Source organism: Dermacentor albipictus, chromosome 3 (assembly GCF_038994185.2).
Source record: "Dermacentor albipictus isolate Rhodes 1998 colony chromosome 3, USDA_Dalb.pri_finalv2, whole genome shotgun sequence".
Lineage (NCBI taxonomy): Eukaryota > Metazoa > Arthropoda > Arachnida > Ixodida > Ixodidae > Dermacentor > Dermacentor albipictus.
In genome coordinates this window covers 186,376,981-186,402,528 of record NC_091823.1, presented here as the reverse complement: position 1 = coordinate 186,402,528, position 25,548 = coordinate 186,376,981, and the positions used below count along the sequence as shown (strand labels likewise).

General features: G+C 47.2%; 1 protein-coding gene across 8 annotated transcripts in view; it reads left to right on the top strand.

Moving 5' to 3' along the window:
• Nucleotides 1-25,548, top strand: part of Doa (Darkener of apricot) — a 116,183-nt gene that overhangs the window by 29,992 nt on the left and 60,643 nt on the right. For 4 of the 8 annotated variants that reach the window (XM_070536372.1, XM_070536373.1, XM_070536374.1 and 1 more), the window contains exons 3-5: nt 22,583-22,700; nt 23,344-23,428; nt 23,581-23,647. The exons of 2 other annotated variants lie outside the window; for them this stretch is intronic. In XM_070536372.1, the coding sequence (XP_070392473.1) occupies nt 22,583-22,700; nt 23,344-23,428; nt 23,581-23,647 (270 nt within the window). Of the gene's footprint in view, nt 1-19,796; nt 19,901-22,582; nt 22,701-22,747; nt 22,904-23,343; nt 23,429-23,580; nt 23,648-25,548 lie in introns of those variants that run through there. 2 more of the 8 variants (XM_070536376.1, XM_070536377.1) reach the window with 2 other exon arrangements.

Below are 25,548 nucleotides of genomic sequence, written 5' to 3'. Positions count from 1 at the left end.
GAACGGGCCCCATTCAGCCATTGGCCACTTGGAAAATGCGCTGCAAATAAAGGTATGAGAATGCCCTTCCTATTCGTTACTCGGTGCACGTGACTTGAGCTTTCCCCCCGATGGGTGGAACTGCATGGCCATTGTCTGTTCCGTGCTTGGAGCCATGCATTGAGGTGCGCCATCATGCCCTAGTGTCAATGCGATGTCTGAAACGGAGCGAAAATTTTGAATGCGGCACAAGTTTGGTGCGAGAAAAATGCGACGGATGCTCATCGAAAACTTCAAAAAACGCTGCTCAACACTGCAAAACACCCAGGATACCACACCTTCAGCGTCCGATGCCGAAATCGTCTGTGCAGCAACGGCAGGCCTAACGACCGCATCGGCTGCTGCAGATACTGTGACAGGTCCGTCTGCCGCGGGCCTTTTGACCAGTGCTCGCCTACGGCAAGATACGATTTACCGGCAACCCTCTGAGTTGGAGGAGGAGGAAGCGAAAGCCAAAGCAAAGCTATCTGAGTTGTCTTTTGCTCCAGCGTCAGAAAGGAGACGCGAGTTTGTGGGTGACAGTACCAACAATGCACTTCGCCCGCCTGATGTGACTATGTTTACGAACTGCAACATCTGCAATGGTGCCTTGGAAATCGTCCGAGACGAGCCGGAATACGGACTTGCTGTGAAGCTGCGTTTTATGTACACAAACTGGAGAGATTGCGTCAGTGTGGAGCTCGTCGTGTGTTCACAGTGCTGATCGAATGAACCCTTTGCTGTGAACGTTTTGGCTACGCGTGCGTGCCATGCAGGCAATGGGGAACCGACAGGCAGCGTTCAATGACGTTTTCTCATTGATGGGCATCAGCCATCGGGCTCTTCACACGAAAACATGGCAGAGCTACTTGAAGACGAAGTTGATGCCAGTGGCCAATCGTGTGGCCTGTAATCTGACCAGCGACTGCGGTCGGTCAGTTCGTGAACTTTACACTGAACTGAACGTGGGCCATACTGGGAAAATCGCGGTGTCATATGACGGGTCATGTCATGTCATGACTCTGGGTCTCATGCGTGTGACCCGGAGTCATACATTTCATATCGGCATCGGCACCGTGCTCGAGTTGTTCAGCGGACTTTTGCTCTACTTTGTTGTATTGAGCAATTTCTGTGCTGTATGCGAGTTGGAGCCTAAGGAGAGTGACCCTTCCTATGGAGCCTGGAAGAATGGCCACAAGTGTCAGAAGAACACTAATAAGAAAGCTGGGGAGATGGAGGTGGAAGCTGCCCTCATCCTTTTCAAGCGATCATTGGAGCGGCACAATCTTTGGTATACAACTGTGCTTTGTCACGGGGACAGCCGCTGTTATCTCGCTTTACAAAATGATGAAGTGTATGGGTATATCCCAATTGAAGAAGAGGACTGCGTGAATCGCATGGAAAAGTGCATGGAAACGGCCTTGCGCAATTTGGTGGCAAAACACAAAGGCCCTGGACATGAGTCTTGGTGGAAAGGGCCGCTTGACAACAGACCTGATCTCCAAGTTAACCTCATACCATGGATGGGCTCTGAAGAACCACAAAGAAGATGTAGATGCCACTCAAAATGCAGTGATGGCCACATATCATCACATTACATCAAACAATGATGTAGCTAATCACACTCTTTGTCCATCAGGCCCAAAGTCCTGGTGCAAGCAAAATGCTGCAACGGCCAAGGGTGAGCTGGTTCCAAAACATCCTCGAAAGCTTCCTCCTCATGCGTGTCGGGCTTTATGTCCCATATATGAACATCTTTCAGACAAGAAACTGCTGCAACGTTGCCAGCGTGGTAAAACTCAAAATAAGAACAGAAGCCTGCATTTGATGATCTGTGCACTGGCGCCAAAAGACCGGTACGCTTCTTTATTCATGTTGGAGGTTGCTGTGGCAGAGGCAGTATTAACGTTCAATGCAGGCAATGCAAGGGCCTCAAAGGATATAATGAAAGAACTTTGTCTAAATCCAAGCGAGCAAAGTCGCACCCGCATGGCCGACAAAGATAGGCGTCGAATGGCAGCATCAGCCAAGAAGCGCAAAGCATCGGAAACTTTGCGCCAGTCCTTCAAGAAGCGGCACACAGGGGCTGGGAGTCAGCAGGGCTGAATGCCTGGTGCCTACTGAGCTGTTCCAGCTGTAAATTTGTAAATAAAATAGGGTTTTGCACGTTTTCTCACTTTTCTCAAAACATGTTTTTGGGTCACTTCACTAGACACTGTCGGAGTGATATCTCGTGATCTAGAACAGCTAGAGCACTAATTCTTTCTTTAGCAGAAAGCCTAATCTGCATATTACAAAGGGCTGAGAGCAGAATTCTAAATTTGTGCGCATGTATATTTCCATATTATTAATTTTCTTTCGGTGTGGTAGCCTTAGGTCAAGGAAGGTATTTTGATCACCTGCAGAATGGCTAATTAGAATTTCATTTGAAAACGTTTTGCAGCATTGCAGTTATTGCACATTATAGTATCTAGCTATGCAATAATATTCACTTTCTGCTGAACAGCTTTTTTTCCATTGTCTCCAGAAACAATAAAGTGGCAGCACTGTCAAGTGGACCTACAAGAAAAATTATTGTATATTTGAAATCAGCACAGAAAACTAAGTAAGCTTGTTTATTTTCATCAGATTTGACATAAGATGCAGGAAATAATCTCCACAACCCATGTCCCTCCTTAAGACCATCGGTTATCTTTCCTCCTCATCACGTACTGCCCATGCCCGTTTGTTTTTCTTGATTTCAACTAAGATGTCATTAACTCGCGTTTGTTTCTTCACCCAATCTGTTCCTATCTCATAATGTTACACCCATAATTCTTTCGATAGCTCGTTTCGTAGTCCTCAATTTAAGTAGAACCCTTTTTTGTAAGCCTTCAGGTTTCTGCCCCATACGTGAGTACTGGTAAGACACAGCTGTTACGCACTTTTCTCTTGAGGGATAATGTCAACCTGCTGTTTATGACTTGAGAATGCTTGCCAAACGCACCCCAGCCCATTCTTATTCTTCTAATTATTTCAGTCTCATGATCCGCATCTACGGTCACCACCTGCCCTGAGTTGATGTACAGTCGCAGACTGATTTTTCGGACTCCGAAAATTCGGAATTGCTTGATTATTTGGTCTGCTTCGCGGCACAGCCATTCTCGCCATAGACCATAATTATAACTGCCGAAAGTTCAGACACCTTGCAACCTATCATCTGATTTTTCGGACACTCCTTGAGCCAACTCGATCGACAGCACCATGCACCGACTCTGACTGGTGCACGGTTTGACTTGCTGAACGCCATTTTTGCTTTGAACGGAGCCTCCTTGCTGCCCCACGAAGTGGTGCTACTGCAAATCCCCACTCATCATCATCCTTTCTGCCTCGCTCGATAAAATGGCTACAGCAGTTCCGGTCTCAGCTTAGTAAGCCATGTCAAGACTATCCAGCAGCTGATTTATTTATTTCTTCATGCACGACGCTGCGAGTAGGCCACATTTTTCGTTTGTGCGACTGGTATCAGCATGACAGCGTTGTGTGATGTGTCGAGGTTGCAGTGATCCAACGCGGCATACGGAAACATCGTGTGTGGGGGTTCCACTCTGCGTGCGGCTAGGGCTGAAGGCGAGCTCCGGATCTAGCCCCACGCAGTCGCTCCGTGGTACTCCCAACCCATAGCGCGGGAATCGCGGCTACGCTAGGTTCGGACGAATAAGGCAACCAGCAGTGTCAACGGTAACAACGTTTATTGCTATTAGCAATATCGAACACTCGCAGAGGGACGTCCTCTCAGTAAAAGTAGTAAAAGGCTTGCCTCATTGTCTGGGTGGGTCAGACAAACGAGGTCACTCACGGGATGCAGCAGGTGCTGTGCAGGCGGTCCAAGGCGTTGGCGTTCCAAGAGCGAGTCTCTCCCTGTAGCGCGCTTTTATGCCTTTTTACCTTTTTGCGAGGGGAACTCCTCCTCGCCCACCGGATACGTTTCCCTTTCCCGTGAGCCACGTAGGAGAAGAGGAGTAGGCGCGTCATCAGAGCGATGAAGAGAGGGAGGGCGCGTAGTGCCTCTCTCCCCTGTCTACGCCGGCACGACCCGTCACCACGTGCGAACGGGTCGCCGCGGATTCGCGGGAGGAAATGGAGGCGAGTGCTTCCCACACGTGTCAAGTGTCCAATGGCACCGGGAGGCCTAGGATGTGTTGCCTTCTGACGTGCTCCCTACTGACGCCGAAATTGTTCTGCCGAGTCCTGCGCAGTGGTTGCATTGCGATTCCAGACACAGTCTCATTTTAGTTTCACAGGTGCTGACACTGCTGTACTGAAACGCGCAGAACTCGACCACGGCGAGATCATTCGTCACATTTCTGCTGCACCGCTGGACAATCACTCCGAGTCGGAAGATTACGCACCATGTGCTACGCTGCCGTCGCATGCGGAGCATGTACAAGCAGTGACTGCTTTGAACCACCTTATAGACCGTTTCATTGGGCGAGGAGGATAGGGCGCGCGGAGAGCCTTTCCTCCTCTCTGGCTTGGGCTATCCGGCGCGGCGCTGCTTGAAAGTATTGCTGTCGCGTGCTGCGGAACTATTTCGATATGTTTTAGATCTTACTTTGTGAAATTTACGCCATGTTCGTTCATATAAGTTCGTCAGGGAAGCCTTTCAGGGCATCGGTAACTACTGCAGGCAGAAATATGTATTGGGGGCGCAAAAATGTGACGCGCATAATTAGCCACGGTGTACGCGCATTATCAGTTGCGGTGTGTGTATGTGTTGTTTACTATTTTGCTTATATCGATTTTAATTCAACAAAGAAAACCGGTGTCCCTGTATTACCAGCATTAAATGGTAAATCAGCTCTCTGTCTGATCGAATGGCGTAGGGAGTAAAACATAAAACATAAGAGCGCATGCGTGCACGGCCAACCTAAGGCAACCACGAAACATCTGAGTGGCAGGCGCTATCAAATATTTGTGATACACTGCCATCGTTCTTACGCATTTCAAGTCTAATATGCTTGAAATTACCATATGCCTACGCTAGCATTGCTGCATGAGGCCCATGGCGCTGCTCAACGCAGCGATCACTGCGATTGGCGAGCCAGCACGATACATATGTAAGCTGTGTGCTTCGGCATTGCCTTTTTGGCCTGTATATAGCCATAATATATGAGAGGGTTCGCATAAAAAGAATGCGATGGCAATTTTCGAGCGCAAAATTTCCGTAATACGTGTGAGTGCGTCGTAGAGAACTGAACGAATACAACCGAAAAAAAATTCGGTTATCATCATCTTTCTCTAAAAAAGCAACAGAAAACGGGCTTACGCCGCACAATGTTCTTAAATATATAACCGTTGATGCTGTATGCTAACAAAGATATCTGTAATCCAGCACCTACTACTGCTTAGGACGCTCGCGAAGTTCGTAAATGGTCGCGTTGATGGGCAAGCTTAATTCAGACTGTAAGGTATGCTGCTATTACTAGCCAAAATTATTTTATGCATGGGTGCAAACCTCATCCACCCAACCTAGTAGTCACGCAATGTAACCTGCGGCGAACAGTTTGAACGCTTGTCAAAGTATAACAGCCCAGCTCCTATCGTAGCGGAACGGTACACACGCTGTTACGATCGTCGCGTATGTTTCATGGCTCCTAAACCGCAGCTTAGAAATAGAGCATAATACTTCAATAAGGTCACATTAGTGATTGGAACATTCAGAAATGCACAATTGATCTCCGAGGCTGATTGTAGGCTCAAATATGCGCGCACACTTCGCGCTGCGTGTTCCGTCCACCTCAACGCCAGCAGAAATTCCGGCCACGACGCCTTCAACCACTTGAGCACGTCTCACAGAACCGTTTACCACGTAGAAGACGCACGTCATACTAAATAGACTGCACGATCGCGAAAACAAACGCCAGAACCTACCGCCGAGCGTATACCTGCCATGCAAAAGACCGCTTTCACCCAAGCCAGTATTGCGCTGCTCATAGGCGGCGCCACTGTGGTCCCAATATGGCGGCGCCCACGAAAAAACGGTCTATAGTGACCGTACGACCCTCTCCGATTTTCAGCCTTATTTGATTGCGCGTAAACGGAACAGCGTGCAATGGCACATTCACGATTTCTTGAGCCTGCTGCCGAGCCCAAATAAGTGCATGGAAATAAAGGATTTCTTTTTTTTTTCTTAATCTGCTTTTTCGACACCTGTTTATTCGGACATTTGTGCAGTCCCTGTGAGGTCCGAATAAACGGTCGGCAACTGTATTCCCTTACCACTTCCAGTGCCTCGCTACCTATGTAAATTGCTGTTCTCTTCCGAGACTGTTAAACATTAGTTTTCTGCAGATTAATTTTTAGACCCACCCTTCTGCTTTGCCTCTCCAGGTCAGTGAGCATGCACTGCAATTGGTCCTCTGAGTTACTGAGCAAGGCAATATCAGCAATATCATCAGCGAATCGCAAGTTACTAAGGTGTTCACCATTAACTCTTATCCCCAGTTCTTCCCAATCTAGGTCTCTGAATACCTCCTGTAAACACGCTGTGAATAGCATTGGAGAGATTGTATCTCCCTGCCTGACGCCTTTCTTTATTGGGATTCTGTTGCTTTCTTTTTGGAGGACTACGGTGGCTGTTGAGCCGCTATAGATATCTTTCAGTATTTTTACATACAACTCGTCAACACCAGGATTGCGTGATGCCTCGATGACTGCTGAGGCTTCGACTGAATCAAACACTTTCTCGTAATCGGTGAAAGCTATATGTAAGGGTTGGTTATATTCCGCACATTTCTCTGTCACCTGATTGATAGTGTGGATATGGTCTATTGTTGAGGAGCCTTTACGGAATCCTGCCTGGTCCTTTGGTTGTCGGAAGTCTAAGGTGTTCCTGATTCTATTTGCAATTACCTTAGTAAATACTTTGTAGGCACCGGACAGTAAGCTGATCGGTCTATAATTTTTCAAGTCTTTGGCGTCCCCTTTCTTATGGATGAGGATTATGTTAGCGTTCTTCGAAGATTCCGGTACGCTCAAGGTCATGAGGCATTGTGTATACAGGGTGGCCAGTTTTTCTAGAACAATCTGCCTGCCATCCTTCAACAAATCTGCTGTTACCTTATCCTCCCAGCTTCCTTCACCCTTTGCATAGCTCCCAAGGCTTTCTTTACTTCTTCCGGCATTACTTGTGGGATTTCGAATTCCTCTAGGCTGTTCTCTCTTCCATTATTGTCGTTGGTGCCACTGGTACTGTATAAATCTATATAAAACTCCTGAGCCACATGAGCTATCTCTTCCATATTACCAATGATATTGCCCGCTTTGACTCTCTTAACGCATACATCTGATTCATGCCTATGCCTAGTTTCTTCAGTGTAGATCTAAAAACTGTAAAGTGTTTGTTTAAAAGTAGTGAATACATGTAAGGCATTGGCATTAAACAGTATGATCTTAATTCTCAACCAATGAAAATGAAAGCATAGACATGTGTTTTCTGCCTCGCATCTGCTGACCAAAATTGTCAGTGTGGGATGCTGCGTTAGGTGCAGAAACTGATTTCTGGAGCACATTGAAATATGTAATACCACATTTACACGACTATAACAAGGCCCCAAATCTAATGTGCAACGAATTTTTGTGGGCTTAAAGTAGGACAATAAAAGTCAATTTTGCCCAAAGGTCAAAGCATTGATTGCAATGGCAAATTATTGGGCAGCTATAGGCAATAAGGTTAGTAGCTTTATTAGCTGTATAAACTTGTGTAAACATTCACTTACTAAATTAACAATGACGGTGTCAAATGTGCACAAGCAAACATGAATACACCTCGCTCGATGATAGTGGACACTTGCTGTCAGAACGCTGGTGTGGTGAAGAGCGGTAGCGAGGGAATTCCACCTCCCCCCCTTCTTTCGTGGCTGGCTTTTGCTTCACTGTGAACCAGGTGCGCAAGAAGACAGTGTACACAAGGCCAGCAGCTGCAGTAGAAGTAGAGATGCGCTCTGCCCCTCCCTACCCTCCTAGAGCTCGTGCACATCTCTGTGCTCTCCCCTCTGCGGGCAAAAAAGTTGGCAAGCACCCTACCTGCCTTCCTTGTGTGTGCGAGAAAATTCTGCCGTAACAGCCCTTCTTAGCTCACCTTCGCATGTTTTCCCTCGCACCTACAGCGTATGGCCCGGGGCCACAATCTTATCACACTTCGACTTTATATGGAACCCTACAGCAAAGCCGACAGCTGAAATTCACATGGAGTATCCATGTAAGTGCTATCCCAATAATCAAAGTGCACCTGAATCCAGCACGCACCTGAATGTAATATATACTCCCAATTTATGGACTCTTCATGCAGTACAGTAATACCTTGTTAACTCCAAATAGTAGAAACCGAAAAAACATTCAATAAACAGATTTCTGAGATAAGTGAAGTTGTGAAAATTGTAATGAGAAGTAGAGTTCTTTAGAAAAAGTTCATCACTACTGACCAGCTTTTCAACGAGAGCTTCTAAACTGGCTTTTCATAAAGGTTTCAAAGAAAAAATAAAATCATACCAGAGATATCAAACAGCTCCGTTATACAGCACTGTCATTTTATTCAGTGCAGAAAAACTGCGTAAGGCTCATCTGCTTTGCGGTAGCACTTTGACCTAGAAAGGCATCCTCTAGTTGCTTCACACATTGCATGAGCTGATTGTTACCACTTATTCAACTTTATTTTGCAGTTAGCGAAATAAAGTTGTTGACACCTCTTGAGGTCTTTGGCTGTCACCACGTTCACCGTCCCCTCCGTTTGTAGCCATTCCAGTGATTCCAGCAACAGTAAATTCACCCGTTCATCCTGCCCAGATAGCACGTACTCGTGAAGGCTCACGTCACTTTCTGTGGCACCATTTGTGGTAAATCTGTACCACCATTTGTGGTAAAAAACAAGGAAAGCAAATATCGCACGAACTTTAGAACTATATCAGTTTGAAACCAGCAAAGCAGTGCATGGCGCTGATATGAAAACAGAGGCCATGAAATGAACACGTTGAGGACAAATGTTTTAATGAAACTTTGCCATACAAAAACCTTGTTTGCACTTTGTACAAATGCAAAGGCCAGGGGAAAATCTCAATGACGCTGCCCTTTGTTCCAATTTATTGTGCAGGAGCAGCTTTCACCGGTCGTGTGTTGTATTTGAACCGAAATTATGGTCGCAACAGAGAGCAACATAAAATGCAGGAGTTCTGCAAAATATATGAGGGCAAGTCAAATGATAGTCAGCCAATGCGACTATATGACAAACGCGTACTTTTAATACAGTACAGTCGAACCCGGCAATATCGAACTCGCAAAAAAACGCCTATCAGTTCGATATAGAGCATAATTCGATATAAACCTGCTAAATAATTGGATGTCGTAAATGCACATACCATTTATGAAATCACTTTATTGATGAAACTAGCTTCGTTTCGCACGAAATAGTCCTGCATTTTCTTCTGCTTGGGCAATTTCGCTGCATGCGAGGCACGCACTTCCCCACGTTGTCTAAGGAGTCGGAGCAGCTGAGGCCGCAACATTCCGCATTCGCGCAGAAGCACCGGACTAGTGCGAATGCACCAATCACTTCGGAGGATGTGGGCCGAAGTTGGTCGTTGCTTTCCTCGGTGTGCCCATTTTCACTTGTGCTTGGCATGATGTCGGCAATGTAGTCTTCGTTTCCGGGCTCTCCCGTAGTTGCGACACCATCATTTGCACTCACAAACTCGTCCACCGTTGATTCGTCAACAGCTTCCGGAAATTCTGACAGCTCACTCCAAACTTCGGCAACAAGAACAACGGCTTCGTCGCATTAATCAGAATTTACAGTCATCACCGAGCACGCGGAAGTCGGTACGGCTGAAGCTATTTTGGATGAACCACTCGTACACAACCGTGCATACGTGTCGGGCGCCACGGGCACCGGGTCGCGAGTTAGGCCGCTTTAGCCCTGATTTCCCCCTTCAAGATCGTGCCGAGAGTGCACCTCGGAATCTTGTACATTGCGGGGACATTTGACTTGTCACCGCGTTCGACCCGGTTTATGATTTCGAGCTTCACGACGAAAGGCAAATTCTGCCGCTTCATCACGGCAACACTGCGGGAGAAGGTGCACACAATGAATCGGATAAGCAGCGAGACAACTCACACTTTCGCCATCTTGCACGACAAGGGCACAAGGGCCTCTGATTGGCTGTCTGAGCAAGCGCTGCGGGCGGGCGGCGCCAGGATCATTTTTTGTAGGGGGTTGTTGGCGGCTCCGAGGTAGCGGGGTCAAGTAGGGAGAGCGATTGGATGGAGCCGCGCCGCCGGGTTTTCCCTTCACCGCAAAGGAAAGCCAACTTTTGGGGGCACTTTCCGCCGCTTGACGTTCGATATATTGGGAGTCGCTAGTAGTTTTGTTCGATGTATGCGTAAATATTGCTATATATACTCACTGTAGCTATACCGTGTCCAGAAATTGTTCGATATATGGAATAATTCGATGTAAACGGGTTCGATATAGTCGGTTTTGACTGTAGTGTCCATGACCTATTAGACATTTGTTCCACTGACTGAGTCGTGCGATTCCTTTCTTATAAAACTCTTTTGGTTGCTGCTTCAAAAAGTCTGTAACTGACTCCTTCACATCATTGCCTGACACAAGTCTGGTTCCCTTGAGCTGTTTCTTCAATTGCCCCAAAATGTGGAAGTCGCCAGGCGATGGGTCTGGAATGTATGGCAGATCTCGCAGCGTTTCCCACTTGGACTTTGCCAGCTTTGTGTTAACCACATCAGCGACGTGGGGACAGGCATTGTCATGGAGCAAGGTGACCCCATTCATCAATTTTCCTCATCGTTCTTGATTGCAACACGCAGCCGATGCGGCGTTTCACAATATCGAAACGATTTATAGTTTGTCTAGATTTAGCAAATTTGAACAGTACTGGCCCCTAATGATCAAAAAAGAAAGTGAACAAGTTTCAGGTGGAACTGACAACCTTTGTTTTCTTTCGGGTGGTGAATTCGAATGTTTCCAATGTAAACTTTGCCGTGGTGTTTCAGGCTCGTAGTAGTGGCACCCTGATTCGTCCCCGGTCACAATTACAGACAAGAAATCCTCACCCTCATTGTGATAGCAGATCAGATGAGTCAAGGCAGCGCCGAATTTGTCTTCTGGCGGTGGTTCAAAATCTTGGGCATCCATTGCACACACAAGAGCCGATAACCGAGATGTTCATTAATTATGGTGTGAACCGAACCGTGGCTGATGTTCACACGCTCTGCCTGTTTATCGATGCATATCTTTCGTTCTTGTCTAATCAACTCACCAACCTTAGCAATTGTCTTGGGGGTGATCGCACGGCGACTTTCACCTGGTCTTGGATCGTGTTTGCAACTGTCACGTCCTTCTTTGAACAGTTTGCTGAAAGCTTCACAGTGGCCAATGAAATGCAATGTCCAATGTACCCGGCAGCCATCCGGCAACTGATTTCTTTGTGAGAGACACCTTCATTCTTTGTGAGAGAAACCATCACAGCTGTCAAAAACCTGACGACACCATGCTGTTCAACATTTGGAGTGTCCGTTATGTCATGCAATCATGTTCAACATCAGTGTAAGAGAGCATTAAAGAACATTTATCCTGACACCTACGTGTCACTTTTTGTAAATAAGGTGCCTGTGTGCTACGCGCTCGCAGATAGAGAACCGAACCATTATTGGGTGGGATGGGGTGGCTCACTTTCATTTGACTCTCCCTTGTACATTAACCCTTTGACGGTTTCAGCTGTACATGTACGGCGGCGGTTTTCTGTCCCGCAAGGTCTTCGCCGTACGCGTACGGTTTCGATCCTCCGTTTGAAATTTCGCGCTATAATGACGATACACGCTCTGGGAGGTGCTGCCACCTCTTAGGACTTAAAAGAAGCGTTTGAAATTTGCGCTACTTTCTTGGGAAGATAAACCGAACTGACTTCTAGCTTCAGCGCGTCGCGCAGAGTGCGGCAACACCCCTTTTGCGGTTTCGGTTTCGCCGCGTGATCGCAACGGAGGCGCGCGAAACGTAATTTTTCTCTTTGTCGGCACTCTCTTGCAGATGCGGTGAAAGTTGATTTCTATCTTGATTGGCGCTGCTCTTGGCTAGTTTATAATCGCCGCTCGTGAGGTATTCTCACTCTCAGCGGCAACGCGCTTCCGCGGTTTCGGTTCCGCCGCAACGGAGGCGCCCGAAACATGATTTTTATCTTTGTCGGCACGCTATTGCAGGGGCAGTGGAAGTTGATTTCTATCTTGATTGGCACTGCTCTTAGCTCGTTTATCACCACCGCTCATGAGGTATTCTCGCTCTCTGCGGAGACTCATGTTTCAAGGAGTACCACACTCTGAAATACTATTTAACATTTTGCAGTTCTGAGTGATGCCGGCACCAAAATACTGTTCCTAAATTTTTTTTATTATTTATTCCCGACTTTATACATCTTGTACATTCAAGATCCGCAATAAAGTAATTTGACCAGCTGGGAAAGTTTTCTTCAAAATAATTCGACCCTCAAAGGGTTAAAAATGCAAAGATGCAATGAAATATACAAATGTGAAAATAAGCTTGATAAGTAGCAAAAAGTGTCATTGAACTTTTTTTGTGTATATGTGCTGTTCACTGCACATATACACAAAACCTCGCAACAAGATACTTAAATTATGTATAAGTCTCCCATAAATCTACGTATCTAAGAAAAAGTCAGCATACATAATCTGTCAAACAGGGTAAATAAACATATTGCACAATCATAGATTCAGAGTACTAAGCCCCCTTTCCCTCCACTCCCCTTAACGTATCGCACGCGGCAGAAGGCGACGCGCTTCCTTCTTGCTTTTTTTCTTTTGAGCTCGCAAGACTGAGCCACCATCGTTAGCTCGCCAATGCCACCCCCCCACCCCCCCCCCCCCTACCCCGCACGCTTTCATTCAGGCATGCGGCATGCGGTCACGATGTCGCCCTTGGACTTTATATGGAACATGACAGTGACGGCAAAAATATGCCTGGAGCGTCCATATAATTACTATTGCAATAGTATAATAAGAGTATCCGGCAACTGAAGCGTCCCACGGCTCATTACTTGGCGCAAAAGAAGTAACAAAATCTAACTTTCGCCATGCGACAATCCGCTTCTTGCGATGCATTGTGGCGCCATCATGCAGTGGCCACGATTAACAATTTGGCAGGCGCCGCTGTGCACCGCGACAGCCGCCCCACACGAGACTCGCGACCAAACAAGTAGCGGATGAGACAAGACCAAAACAGTGTGTATGCACCGTCATATTTTGTCATCATCGGCTAGCTACGGAGCCCGCTGCTGAATGCTTTGTACCCGGAGGTTTCTGCAGCGTGACAAATGACTGGAAGAAGAGCTTCGGCCACGCTTTACAAGCTCCTCCTCTGCCTGAAACCACTGCTGCTGTGGCGTAAAGTGAATAAGTAATAAAACAGTATGAGTACGTACAAAAACGTATGACTCGAATAGGGCATGAGGTGTAGTTCTTAGGGTCAATATCACTTTTCACCACTGCATTATTATTAAAGATTATTATTATTATTATTATGTATTGCTTTATGGAATAACATAATAATTATGGAAATAATTTATCATGAATAATTTTCCAAGGGCATTCCTTGTCCATGGCTTCGAGAATGGCTAGTCTGGCAAGTGAGTAAAGCAACTTTATTAGAGTTCCGGCGAGGACGCGAACTCGTCGCGCACCCGGCTAGTCCTATGTCGGGACCAGCAGGTCTAGCCCGCCAGCCCAGTCACAGGCATGCTGGACAGGCAGGATTTGCTCGTCTAGAACGGGGCTACGCAGACGCGAGTCTCACTCCTCCTTGCTGAACTCAGGGCAACTTGACCTGCGCTCCCGGAGCATGTGTGCTAGACCGGAGGTCTGCCTGCTGTACGGGCTGGCGTCATCGCGATATGCGTCGGGTTAAACCGTGTAGAACAGCAAGACACAGATGTGTGCCGGTCCGTAAAAGAGTAAGAGAAATAGCTGACGCCCTATTCCACTGACAAGTGCAGTGCCTGCCACGGCCGTACTCCACTCACTCAGAGGAAAGTCGAGTCCGGCCGTCCTCCTGCCAAATCGCTTCAGTCCTTATTCGCTAGGGTGCTGCTCATGCACAGTTCGGCGTCGTAAAAGGCGGATTCGCTCTGCCGCAACTATGTCTTTTCTTTCTTTTGTGGGACAGGGGCACCGAAATGAAGAAAACGCGAAGTAAAACATGTTGGCCACAATCGAATGCGTAGTTTGGGCACCAAATGTGGCTACCGAAGGAATATTGAAGAAAACATGAGATGCTTGGTCCACAGAGAACCACACGCATAGTGGTCGGTACCCTACACCCGCGAGACAACCGTTGTTTCTTTCCTAGTGGAAAGAAACAATGGTCACTCCATTTTCGTCTCCTAGTGGGAAAGCGTCTATAACTCTGCCAGGCGAAAATCCACTCAGCCAGAGAAAAAGGAACGCCTACCAAAGTGCGCTGCGCGATAGTCGAGGCAACACGAGAAAAACTCATGTGCTCTGGCTGACTTTGGGAGCCCGCGAGTAGCGAGAACAAGAAAATTGAAGAGGCTTAGTGTGTCCTCATGAATAAAAGTCAAAGTACAAAAAGAAAACATCAGAACATAGTTACCCTTGCTGGCTTTAGTGTCGTGACATGGATGCTTTGGCACAGGTAAAAAACATGTTGATATTCTTTTCTGTGATGTGACGGCAGAAATTAACCACCACAACGTTTTGTCTCATTGGACCTCGCTGCGCGCTTTGTCAACTTGTCTGATGGTGTGTTGATTTGACTTGTCTCGTTGTATGGTCCATTCAGAAAAGTCAATGCACCTTTGGCGTCCAATGTTTATAACAATAAACCCACAACGTTCCCAATTGAAAAATCTAAAGCACCACTTTGAAAATGTCAATGTAGGCGCCTTTTGCAGAAAAAGTTAATGAGAACTTTATACTCATAAAGTTTCAGAATTGAAATACATGCGCTTCGTAGATACCGCGGCCTCCACGAGATGCCACAATGGACCCGCTGGCCATCAAAATGCCCTTGAAGTTTTGTGCTTTGATGAGGCTCTTTGCGTTATGTGACTCCTGCTGCATGGGCATTGGCACAAAACCCAGCCCAAGTTCACAATGTTTACGCTGAAATGTCTTTTCGAGCATGAAGAAGACATTCTAGACAAAATCCAGAATGATTTCTGGTGCTGGGGGTTTTGGTCGGTGGCGCATGACAGCACGAGAAAATTTCCTGGGGGAGGGGGCTGAAGCCCCATAAGCCCTACCCTTGGCTGCGCCCCTGTCAAGCGTGCTATTTTCACACCTCTCTCCCAACCCAGGCACGTACCCAGGGCGGGCCCGGGTCTCCCCCAAAAGAACTGAGCGGCACAGCCCCTCCTCCCCGCCACCACCGCTCACGCACATTCCTTAAGCACTGCCAAATCAATGTTGACACGAGCTTTTTGATGGTCAACAATTTGCTGCCTCTTGCACTCCTTTTGGATGGCGGTAGTCATCGGCATCTCCTGGGCTGTGAAGGGCAGTTTCGTCACCGATTAGTTGCCTGCGCAATTAACTTGAGATGCGTTCAGTTGTCACCATCTATTCAATGGTCACGTGCATCGCTGTTGCTTCATTTGTTCGTCTTTGTTTAGACTGATCCAGGGACTAGGAAAGGGATTCGGTTCGTGAACAGCTGGTCTGTATGCTCGAGAAACTAGTTGCAGCCGGAGAAAATGCGAGTTTTGTTTAACTTTTCCTTTTGCTTCATTATTTCCTCGAGTGATGGTTTGCCGCGACACTGACAGATCCTCAGGACCATATACCCTTGGTACGAGTTACACAAGGTGAAAAATAAAATAATGCGAGACAGCGTCCATAATCTGTGGGGTTCTCTTCCCATACTCTTGGGACAAAGGAATGACAACACAGTAGTGCAAACAATCACAAGGGCATTTATTGCACCTTTCATAGATCAATGCCTGCTAGCCGAGTTGCTATCCACAAAACATGCCGATGGGCGCGCGACAAATCTAGACATTCGACTCACCGCAACCGGATAACAAGCGAATATGTTCGCCCCATGCTGGATCCCACCACCTAGTCGTTCGCGCGTACGGTCACGCGAATGGTGGCGCTCTCGAAGGAGGCCCTGTGTGACGGCCTCGCAGAAGCATGGATCGGCGCACATGCGGCGCGTCTGCGCTGCTTGCCGTCCCCGACCCAAAGAGGAAGAGTTTTCTCCTTTTTGCGGCCAAGTAACCTCGCCGGTAGGCTGCATCAGCAGCGCAACACTCGCGCCATCTCTTGCTCTGCACTTCAACCACACCGACCGCCGCGGACCACAGGCCACACGGCGAAGCCGCACCGCAGGAGACGGGAGCTATGCGGGAAAAACAACATATCAGGCGACGCGTGAGAGTCGCACATCCTCACAAATCAAACCCTACAATAACCCTTAAACCCATAAGCAATATGACTGTCACCCATTACCTGAACTAGTTTTTCCCTTATTGTACAGCACTTTTCGTGCAAAATTGGTGACTGGAAACAAGAGTCGCAAGGAGTTGAGAAATTAAGCGATCTAATAAGGGAGAGAGCCAAGTCAACAGCCAAACAGGAAGGAAAAGTGAAAATTAACAAATTTTACCGTTATTTATGAAAATATTTATGGATTAACATCTTCTTATTTAAAAAGGATGTAGGGAAAACACTGCCGGAAGTGGAGAACAATTCCGTGCAAGTTGAATAACGCTTATACAGTTATCAGTCAAGCCGCCTGACGTATCCACTTCTCTGCTGTGCTTATGTATTTTTGTAACCTGTGGCTGACGCAGTACGTCTAGAACCGCAGCGTTCTGGCTCTATGCAGTTGTATCAGACTATCAGCAACGCATCGTTACGCAACTTCCCAAATAACGATACGAGTCGGATTTGGCACTTGGTAGAGCAGTAAACGAGGGATCCAAAGGAACTGTGATTGTTCCACAAATATATATATTTATAATTCTTCCAGAGCTAATTAAAAAAACGCTACTATAGTCGGATACAAATTTAATCTGCAGTGAAGCCCCGCCCACGCCCTCGTAACCGTCAGCACCGTTCCTCCCGAAGTTGCAAATTATTCGTACTTCAAACACTTCCTGTTACCTAGATAATGCGGTAACCACTAAAATAAAACTATTAGTGCATAATTTTATACGTTTTCTCTCGCCTATTTTATTCGAATGACGAAAGCCTAATTCTTTATTGAACTGAAATAAAATGCTTGTTTCTCTGAAACTATATATTGTCAAGTTTCACTTCAGTTGGCAGTGAAGTTTCGTGAGTAAAACAGGTTAAGCGATGAAGTGAACTGTACCGCGGACTTTTGAAGAGTTAACCCTTTACTGCACAATTTTTTGTTTCTTCAAAATATTATTCATGGCGTTGTAGGGAAGCATATTAGTACCTGTACTCCCATGGAAACTTACCTTAGCGACTGTCTGTGGTTACAATTTGCAGAAAAAGGGTATGTTGCATATTTGCAACAATATGCAAATAAAGAAGAAGTTGAAAGTAAAAGATAGATTTAGTGCGATTCATACTCAGATGCTTATTTGCACAATACAATCATTGGTGCACCTATGATTTAGTGTGGAACAAAAAGAAGCACTTGTACATGTTTGTGCAGCACAGGTGGTCCCCATACTTCGTGAAGTGCGTCATGCAGATTCCTGTCCAGCCAGGAAACAATGCAGTGTTTTCGGGTTATTGACAAAATGTAGAACATCGAAGCACAGACGTAAAGCTGTGCCCGTGACGACGTGACACGGCAACGTGCGGAGGCACAGCGTACTTTTGAAAAGAAAAAAGGAAATTTGACCAGAGAACATCTTGTCCACATATTGAATCGAAACGGACTTACACTCGTGGCTGTCGTGACTAATTGAATAGTCACTGCCTTCACTATCAGGAGGAATTTCTAGGCCATACCAGCGTTTCGAAGCCATTTCATTATTCCGAAGAATGTAAACCATGTACACGTTGTTGCATTTGTGCAACATAGCAACGTTCTGTCGCCAGGAACAAACTATTCCGAAATTACAATATTTTTTTGAACCTACAGAGTCAGAAGAATGTGGAGCATAGCGTAACAATTTTTTTTTTCGCTTTGCCTTATGGAGAAATGCATTTACAATTTGTAAAACTTACCTATATCACTGCTCCTGGGCGCGCGCAGCCTCCGCCACGTTTGTTTTGGTAGAAGATGCAAAGAATTAGCACAGATTGCAGCACAAGGTGCCGCGTTTTACAGACCAATGTTGCGGATATGCAACAACATGTACAGGAAGCTCGAAACTGACTTTGCTTCGGTTTTTAACGCCGTTCATCAGAATGTTGCGTAAATGCAACAAGGTGCAGTAAAGGGTTAAATGCTCAGACTCCATACACTTTGTCCATGTCTGTTGCACACCTCATTGCTTCCACTGATGAAAAGACTCGTCAAGAACAGCAGACGCTCCCGAGGTATCAAGTACGACGACATTTTCAAAAGGCCGCATGACCACGATTTTGTTTGCTTCTGTGAGTCGCTGGCAGAGTAACACAACCCAGCGTGGTTTGTGCGCCTTGGTTGCCAACTGCAGTTTTTTTTTTTAGGTTGTATTCTACTACAACAATCTTTATTTTTGTTTGTTTACTTGTTGTTGGCAGTGTTCTTCCTGCGCGAGTGCATTTGACGTGGTTCCTTGTTTGTCAAGTAAAGGAGAGGTGTATCTCAAAGGTGTATCTGTGAGATACACCTTATTTCATTTCTCTTTTGAGGGTTTACGCATCTTTATGGCAAAAGGTGGATGCTATTCACATATGTACTAGTGAAGGTAACCTCCCTCCTTAATTTATATAAAAGAGACCTTGCACTGCAAGTTAACGATGTATTACTGTAGTTTGCTTTAGAGAAACAAGATGGCGCTTTCAGTGGCAAGCCAGCCATTGCCTTAAGTGAAAGCTCACGAATGCGAAACCATTGCCACTTCTGCCCTGCTATTGTGCAATCAGCTGTCAGAAATGCAACTAGGTGATTGGTAACACACACCTCTTTCATGCTGCAAAATGTGCAACGTTGGAGAGACCTACATGTGCAGTAGTTTGTTGCATAAGTTGTGACAGGCATGTTAAAGACTGGAATGAATTTGTGTGGCCGTGTTGTTGGTCCACTGCTGTGCAAGTACTGCCTGTGTTGGTGGCACATCGAGATTCGTGGCTTTCCTCTGGGATAAAAAAATTCGCCTATCATCCAGCGTTCTATAGTGCAGTCCACTTATAATGATACCACATATAACAATGTGTTGGTTATAATGATGAATCGACTTTAAAGTATCAAATTACGGATTAAGGATATGAGAAAAAAAAACATACCGTATTTACTCTAATCCAGGCCGGCCCCGATACTAAGCAGATCCCCGAATGTCCAAAGCGTGAAAAAAATAAAAAAAAAACTTGCCGCTAATGTAGGCCGAACAAAAAGTGACAACAACGGTCACAAAATGAAAACAGCATTTATTTAATATGAACATGCTGAGCTTACTCTACGTCATCGCTTCTAGCCTCGTATGTATGTCTCGCTGAACAGCTCTTCTGTTATCACGCGCTTATGTTCCTTATCGCCATGATCTCGTTGCGGCACACGCGAAAGGCGTCTCCCGTTGCCCCCTCCAACGACAGTCGTTTTTCTGGTCAATGCTGATGTCCCGTCCGGCTTTTAGCCATCGGCTAGCACTTTTCGTTTGAAAGAGGCAGCATAGTGACATCGTCTGTATGGAGCCGTTATGATAACGCCACGCCGCACGCCAATACGACACAGGTAATGGCGACATCGCTCGTGTACTTCATTTGGTTACTGGCGCAGCTAGTAGCGGCTGTGATGCTGACTTTTCTAGTTGGTGCTTGCTATGTACGATGTTTATTCAGGGTGTCTACCAACCGGGAAAACCGGGAATTCTCAGGGAATTTGAACAGTCTGGAAAAACTCGGGGAAAACTCAGGGAATTTGTGCTTCTATCAGGGAAAATTAGCTGTAACTTTATTGAAAGGGAACGAAAGTCGTGTTAATGCTGGCGCCAGTAACAGAGGAATCGCAACGAATAGTCATTGACGCCGTGTCATCGGCACGATGTATTGCCAGAGTAGTTAACGACCGATTTTCTAGACGCCCGATAATTTGCACGGTTTTGCGGCGCCACCACGTACTCCATATAGTCAATGTATATTGCCCTGACTGCAGGTCTGAAATGGCAATAATCAAAGCCGCCACTGCCGCTATTTTGATTATCTCGCCGCCTCGAACCGGCACTCTCGCAGGCAGATCCGCTGGCAGCCGTAACCACCACCGCGGCAATGTTAGGCCTAGCTGCTTCTATGTTCGCTATTAAGCTTCTTGCCGTGCGGTGCCGTGTTTTTCATTGAAAGAATTAGCCGCTCTCACCAATGGCACCGACTCCGCCTTTGTAATCCTCGCGATTGGCTTTGAAGCTCGCAGAGCACAGCGCGTTGCGTAATGCCAGTCTCCGAAATTTAGCTTCGCCTCAGTACATTATTGTTAGGCGGTGAAGCATAACAAGCGTGGGAAGGGGGCAATTGTCACGGGACACAGTATGTATTCCTTAATTACACATGCGTGCACCCCGTTTCCTGTCACAGTACAAGCCCTGATATGCCTAATAAGCGTACTGGCAGGCCTTCAGAGCTTTTTCAGACGTGCCTGTGGTAATTTTAGCCCTTAAAGGCAGAGAAAGACATGCATTAATTTTTTTCAGACTGTCCGTTCTTTCTTTTTTCAATTTTTTTTGCGGTCCCTCGGAAGCCCGAAAAATCAAATGTTGACTGTACAACTGACCAAGAGGATGCTTCAGATGATCCATGTGGTGAAAGCGTGGTAGGAGGAGGATGAGAACAGAAAGGACCGACGCACTGAGGAATTAACGGGAAAGGAAGGGTGCCGCCGCCTTTTTGAAGGAGCTTGAGCTAAAAAAACTAAGTGTTGGCTGACGCTGAGACACAGGTGTCCCTCATCCAAACCAAAATAAATTGTTTAAGCAGTGAAACCCAACACTGAGATGTTGTGTATGGGCTGAAAGTATGTCAGGACAGTTGAGGTTGACTTCCCAGCTGCTGAGAGAGAACCTTAGTTGTGACAAAGTTCAGGACCTCATACAGATGAGCTTGCTATCAGTTGATAGAAATAGCTGATATTAAAAAATATTTACTTATGTATGCATCTCCTTTTCATTCGTATTTGAAAATGTTCGATTCAATTTGGAATGGGCTTTACCGTTTCTTTCGCTGTGCATTTTACTAACACCTTCCTTGTGTTTTCTTTTTAAATAAAATAGATATTACTCCTTACTATTCAAACTGGATTAAGTCACTTTTTTGTTTCAGCATGCTTACTAGAGAGTGACAGCATCGGGCAACGTGGTGTCAGCCTGTCTTGACATAAAACGAAGTTCTGGCTCATTCAGGGAATTTGGAAATGTCAACTTGGTAGACACTCTGTTATTATTTTCAATTACAAATTGGCGAGTTTTTTTTTAATTCTCGAGTCCAGTTCCATTTCATGTTTAGAAAAAGGAACTCGTTGAAATGACCGTTGACAACGACACGGCCGGTCGAAAAGCTTCGTTTTCACTCGAGGCTGCGCCGCCCACGCTTTCGCGTTTCAGTACTTTGCTGATCGCGTAGTGCTGCGCTGGTTTTGCTGGCTCGTGAAACTCGCACAAACTGCAAGTAGCAGAGAATTTAACTTGCATGTGACGTTGCGGGATGCCCGAACGTCCTGCGCCACTTGAGGAAAAGCAGCCGCAGAGGCGAATCCGTTGCTCTGACTTGGCTCGGTGCCGTCGTCTGTCGGGCGCCGCTTTGCTCACCGACAACTACAAAGGGCGCTGATGGCGTATGCAACGTCACCACTCCCTCGTTTGGGTGGCGGGTGATTTGAATTTCGAAAGAGGCATACGGACCGTTCAGATACAATTTTCTCGTAAACTAAGTCTTGGCACGAAACAGCCGTTGCGAGGTTTCTGGAAAGATGTTTAAACAGTCCACGCCGACTTAGTATTTCCCCTTTAAGCAGACGGCTCAGGCACCTGGGGATCGTCACGTTTGTGTTCCAGCTGCCGCCTCCGACATCGCTCACTCTTGATTGCGCGTCAGTTTCGGTATCATAACGGCTATTTTGCGAGCTTCTCGTGACGCTCATTCTGTTCCAAACGTGAAATTTCACTTGAAGTCTCCTCTATATCTGCCCCATCTCATTTTACGCGGTCCAATGTTTCGTTGCAGTTGGCCTTAATGTTACATCGAATTACATACGACGCGCTTTTTGTTGGTCGCGTGCGGGAGCAACGAGAGTAGTGTTTCTGGCTTTCGTAGCTTTGTTAGCGAGGCGGTGGTATGTACATTTCAACGACCGAAAAGTCGCAACTGAGCCGCGGAGTGCAGGCAATACGGAATGGCAAGAACAGCGTTCTCCTCCTCCTCCTCGCAGTAGCCACCGGCGTGACGCGGAGGAGGCCCGACCGTCGTCGTCGCACCATCGGCGGCGTCGGCGCAGCAGCCGCCGGGACCACCACCGCGGCGGCAACGGCGGACACCACTCTTCGCGGGTGAGTGGCGGCCCTTCCTTCGGGAAGGGGGGAGGGGGAGGCGGCGGCTATTTCGGGCCGGACCCGGGGCCCGCTGCCGAGCGCGGCCGTCAGTCGTGTTCCGTGGGGGTTTTTGCGTCGTTCGGCAAATGGTAGGACGCAGTGCTTCCTCCTCTGGCGCCGCTGGGCCTGCGTCGGCGGGTATGTCGGCCGAGGCTGCTCAGGTGAGGAGCAGTGGGCTTGCCGCCCTCCGGACTGGTCGCGCTGTGGGGCTGGGGGGTCTGGCCGCCCCCCTGCGCGGGGGGGCTTTGCCCGGGGCTGCTGGCTAGGCTGGCTCGCCGCCGCCGCAAGCGCACCTCGGCCGAAGAGGAGCTGGTGGATGTAAATTTTTCGCATGCTGGTTAGGGGGGGGGGGGGGCAGATTTGGTGAGAGCGTGTGTGTGTGTGTGTGTGTGTGTGAGACGGGGCTGACGGAAGGCCCCCTGGTGCCTCCTCTCTGTTGTTGTCTTCTTCATGCGGGTTTGCGTGACTTGCGCCCCCCTTCCTGACCGATGGGTGACCGGCGGCGATATCCGGCTTGCCGTTTGTGCTCTGGGTGGTCCCGGTGGTGTTTGGCTGCTGATGCTGGTGCTGATGCTGGTGCTGCTGGTCCGTGTGGTGGCAGTCGCCTGTGCGGAGGCCCCCGAGCGTGGAGGACGACGAAGAGGGCCATCTGGTGTACCGGCCGGGAGACGTGCTCCAGGACAGATGTATTGGTCCTCCCTTCTCTTATCATGGGGGGGCCACTCCTACTAGGGGGGCAGGGGGGAACTGGGGTGTGCATAGTTACTGCACCGTGGGTTTTGTCAGAGGGCATTGACCGGGGGCCCCCACGTGGGCTTTCTTCCCATGCCTCTTGCAGACAAGATTGTCACGACTCTGGGCGAGGGGACCTTTGGCAAGGTGGTCAAGGTGATTGACATGCACACGTGAGTAGACCTGACAACATTGCACTGCATGTGTGGGAGCTACCAAACCTCTTTTTTTTTACGCAAATGATGTGAATCCAATTTTATCAGTACTTGTGAGGGTGTCTGTAGGAAGAACTTGATTCATGCGAGATGTTTCATTTTGAAGGTATATTTAACTATTGCAATGGGACGAGGGCGAAAAAATGCATGCAACAGTCCTAGTCCTGTTGTGCATGTCACATCATGCTGCTTCAATATACCTTCTTCTGAGAGCTGGGCCTTGGCTCCTGTACACCTCTTGTTTTTGTGTGTAACATAACATGCTGATGTTCAAGAAGTGTGTGTTGCTGTTTTATGCTAGATTAAAAATTACTCCTCTGCTAAACTGCACTCTTAAAGTTTGGGAAGTTGCTTTGCGTGCATGGCTCATTCAGAGCCTACTAAACATAATGGCTTAGTGGGTGCTGTCAGCGGGTGTGCCGAGTCTGCCGATGCATTTGTGAAATGCAACATAGCTACCTTTCGCCTTGTGATAATGGCCACTAGCATGTTGCCCAGTTTGCTGGCGTTGCAAGGCCAAGCCAGCGTTGTTTTTGACCCATGCACATGGTGAGGGCAGTAGGTGTGCTAAAAGTAGCACACCTCTCCCTTTGTAGGTGTTTAGCAGCTGCTCTTGCTGCACGGTGTGACGACATCCTGGCTGGCTGCTGCCACTGAGCGCGTGACTTTGGCCGCTTGCTTGCTTCTTGAAGTTCATGCAAGTGAGGGGGTGGTGTTCTATAAAAAGAAGGCTCAGTAGTGGCCTTCTTTTTGACACACTTGCATATTAATTTGAGCTCTGTGACATGAGGTAGGTGGCACATTGCTGGCCCAGTTGGTGCTCCTGTAGGGAGGTTGCCTAACGGGAATCTTGTCTCTCTGTGTCACATCAGCTTTGCTTCTAGAAAGCAGTCGAGAAGCTTTTCTTAGGGCAACATTAATGTTTTAAAATCTGCTGTGATCGTCTGCATTTTTATTTAATGTTTTTCTTGAATGTATGTGACCATAACATAGAATGTAAGCATACGAACACAGTGCATCCTGTGTTGATATGGTACACAGGTGTACCTGCAAGGCATTTTTTTTTTACCAAGAGCAATAGCATGCTATACACTCAATTTTCATTGTGCCATGAGTCAAATATTCGGTGGGGAAAATGATGAAACATAATTATTTATATTTGAAAATCATTCAGATTTTACTCTCTGCACTTTTTGAAGTCTCGGACATTTCACTATGTGAAAAAAGTTTGAAACACTCCAGCATGGCCTGTCGCCCTTTGGTGAATCTGAGCCACACATATCATCAGATTCAATTTCTTCTTGAAAAGAAGACTGAGAAATGTGGGAAAGAAGACTGAGACTTTTTGTGCAAGGCTTGTCATTACTGTCACTATATCTTATGCACAGCGCACTGAGCACGCTAGCTGCGGGATGCAGCCATTTCTTCTGCCACCTGAGGCTATTGAAGACAACCAAAAATATTAGCCATCTAGCAGTAACATATTTAACCATGCTCAGATAAACCAGCAAGTGCTGCCATCCATCAGTAGCTACGAGAAGTACAAAATATGGCTGCCTGGCCATTCGCCTGCTATGGCAGCGTGGCAGCCTCATGGCCACACCGCAGCAGCCAAGACGCCCTCTCCCATCCTTCACCATCGCTCGAATGTTATTGCGTTATGTGCAGGGAAAGGAGGATGGCATGAGGATGTGAAACCGAGCTTCCAAGGTTGGATGATGCCAAAAATAAGGTCAGTTGTTTTCTTCCTCAGGGATGCATTACTCGCTTCTGTCTGCACTATCCAGCTGCGCTCGCATCCCTGACGACATTGGTGACTCGGACTAGTAGCAAGTGCTATGGATACACCTAAGGGCACC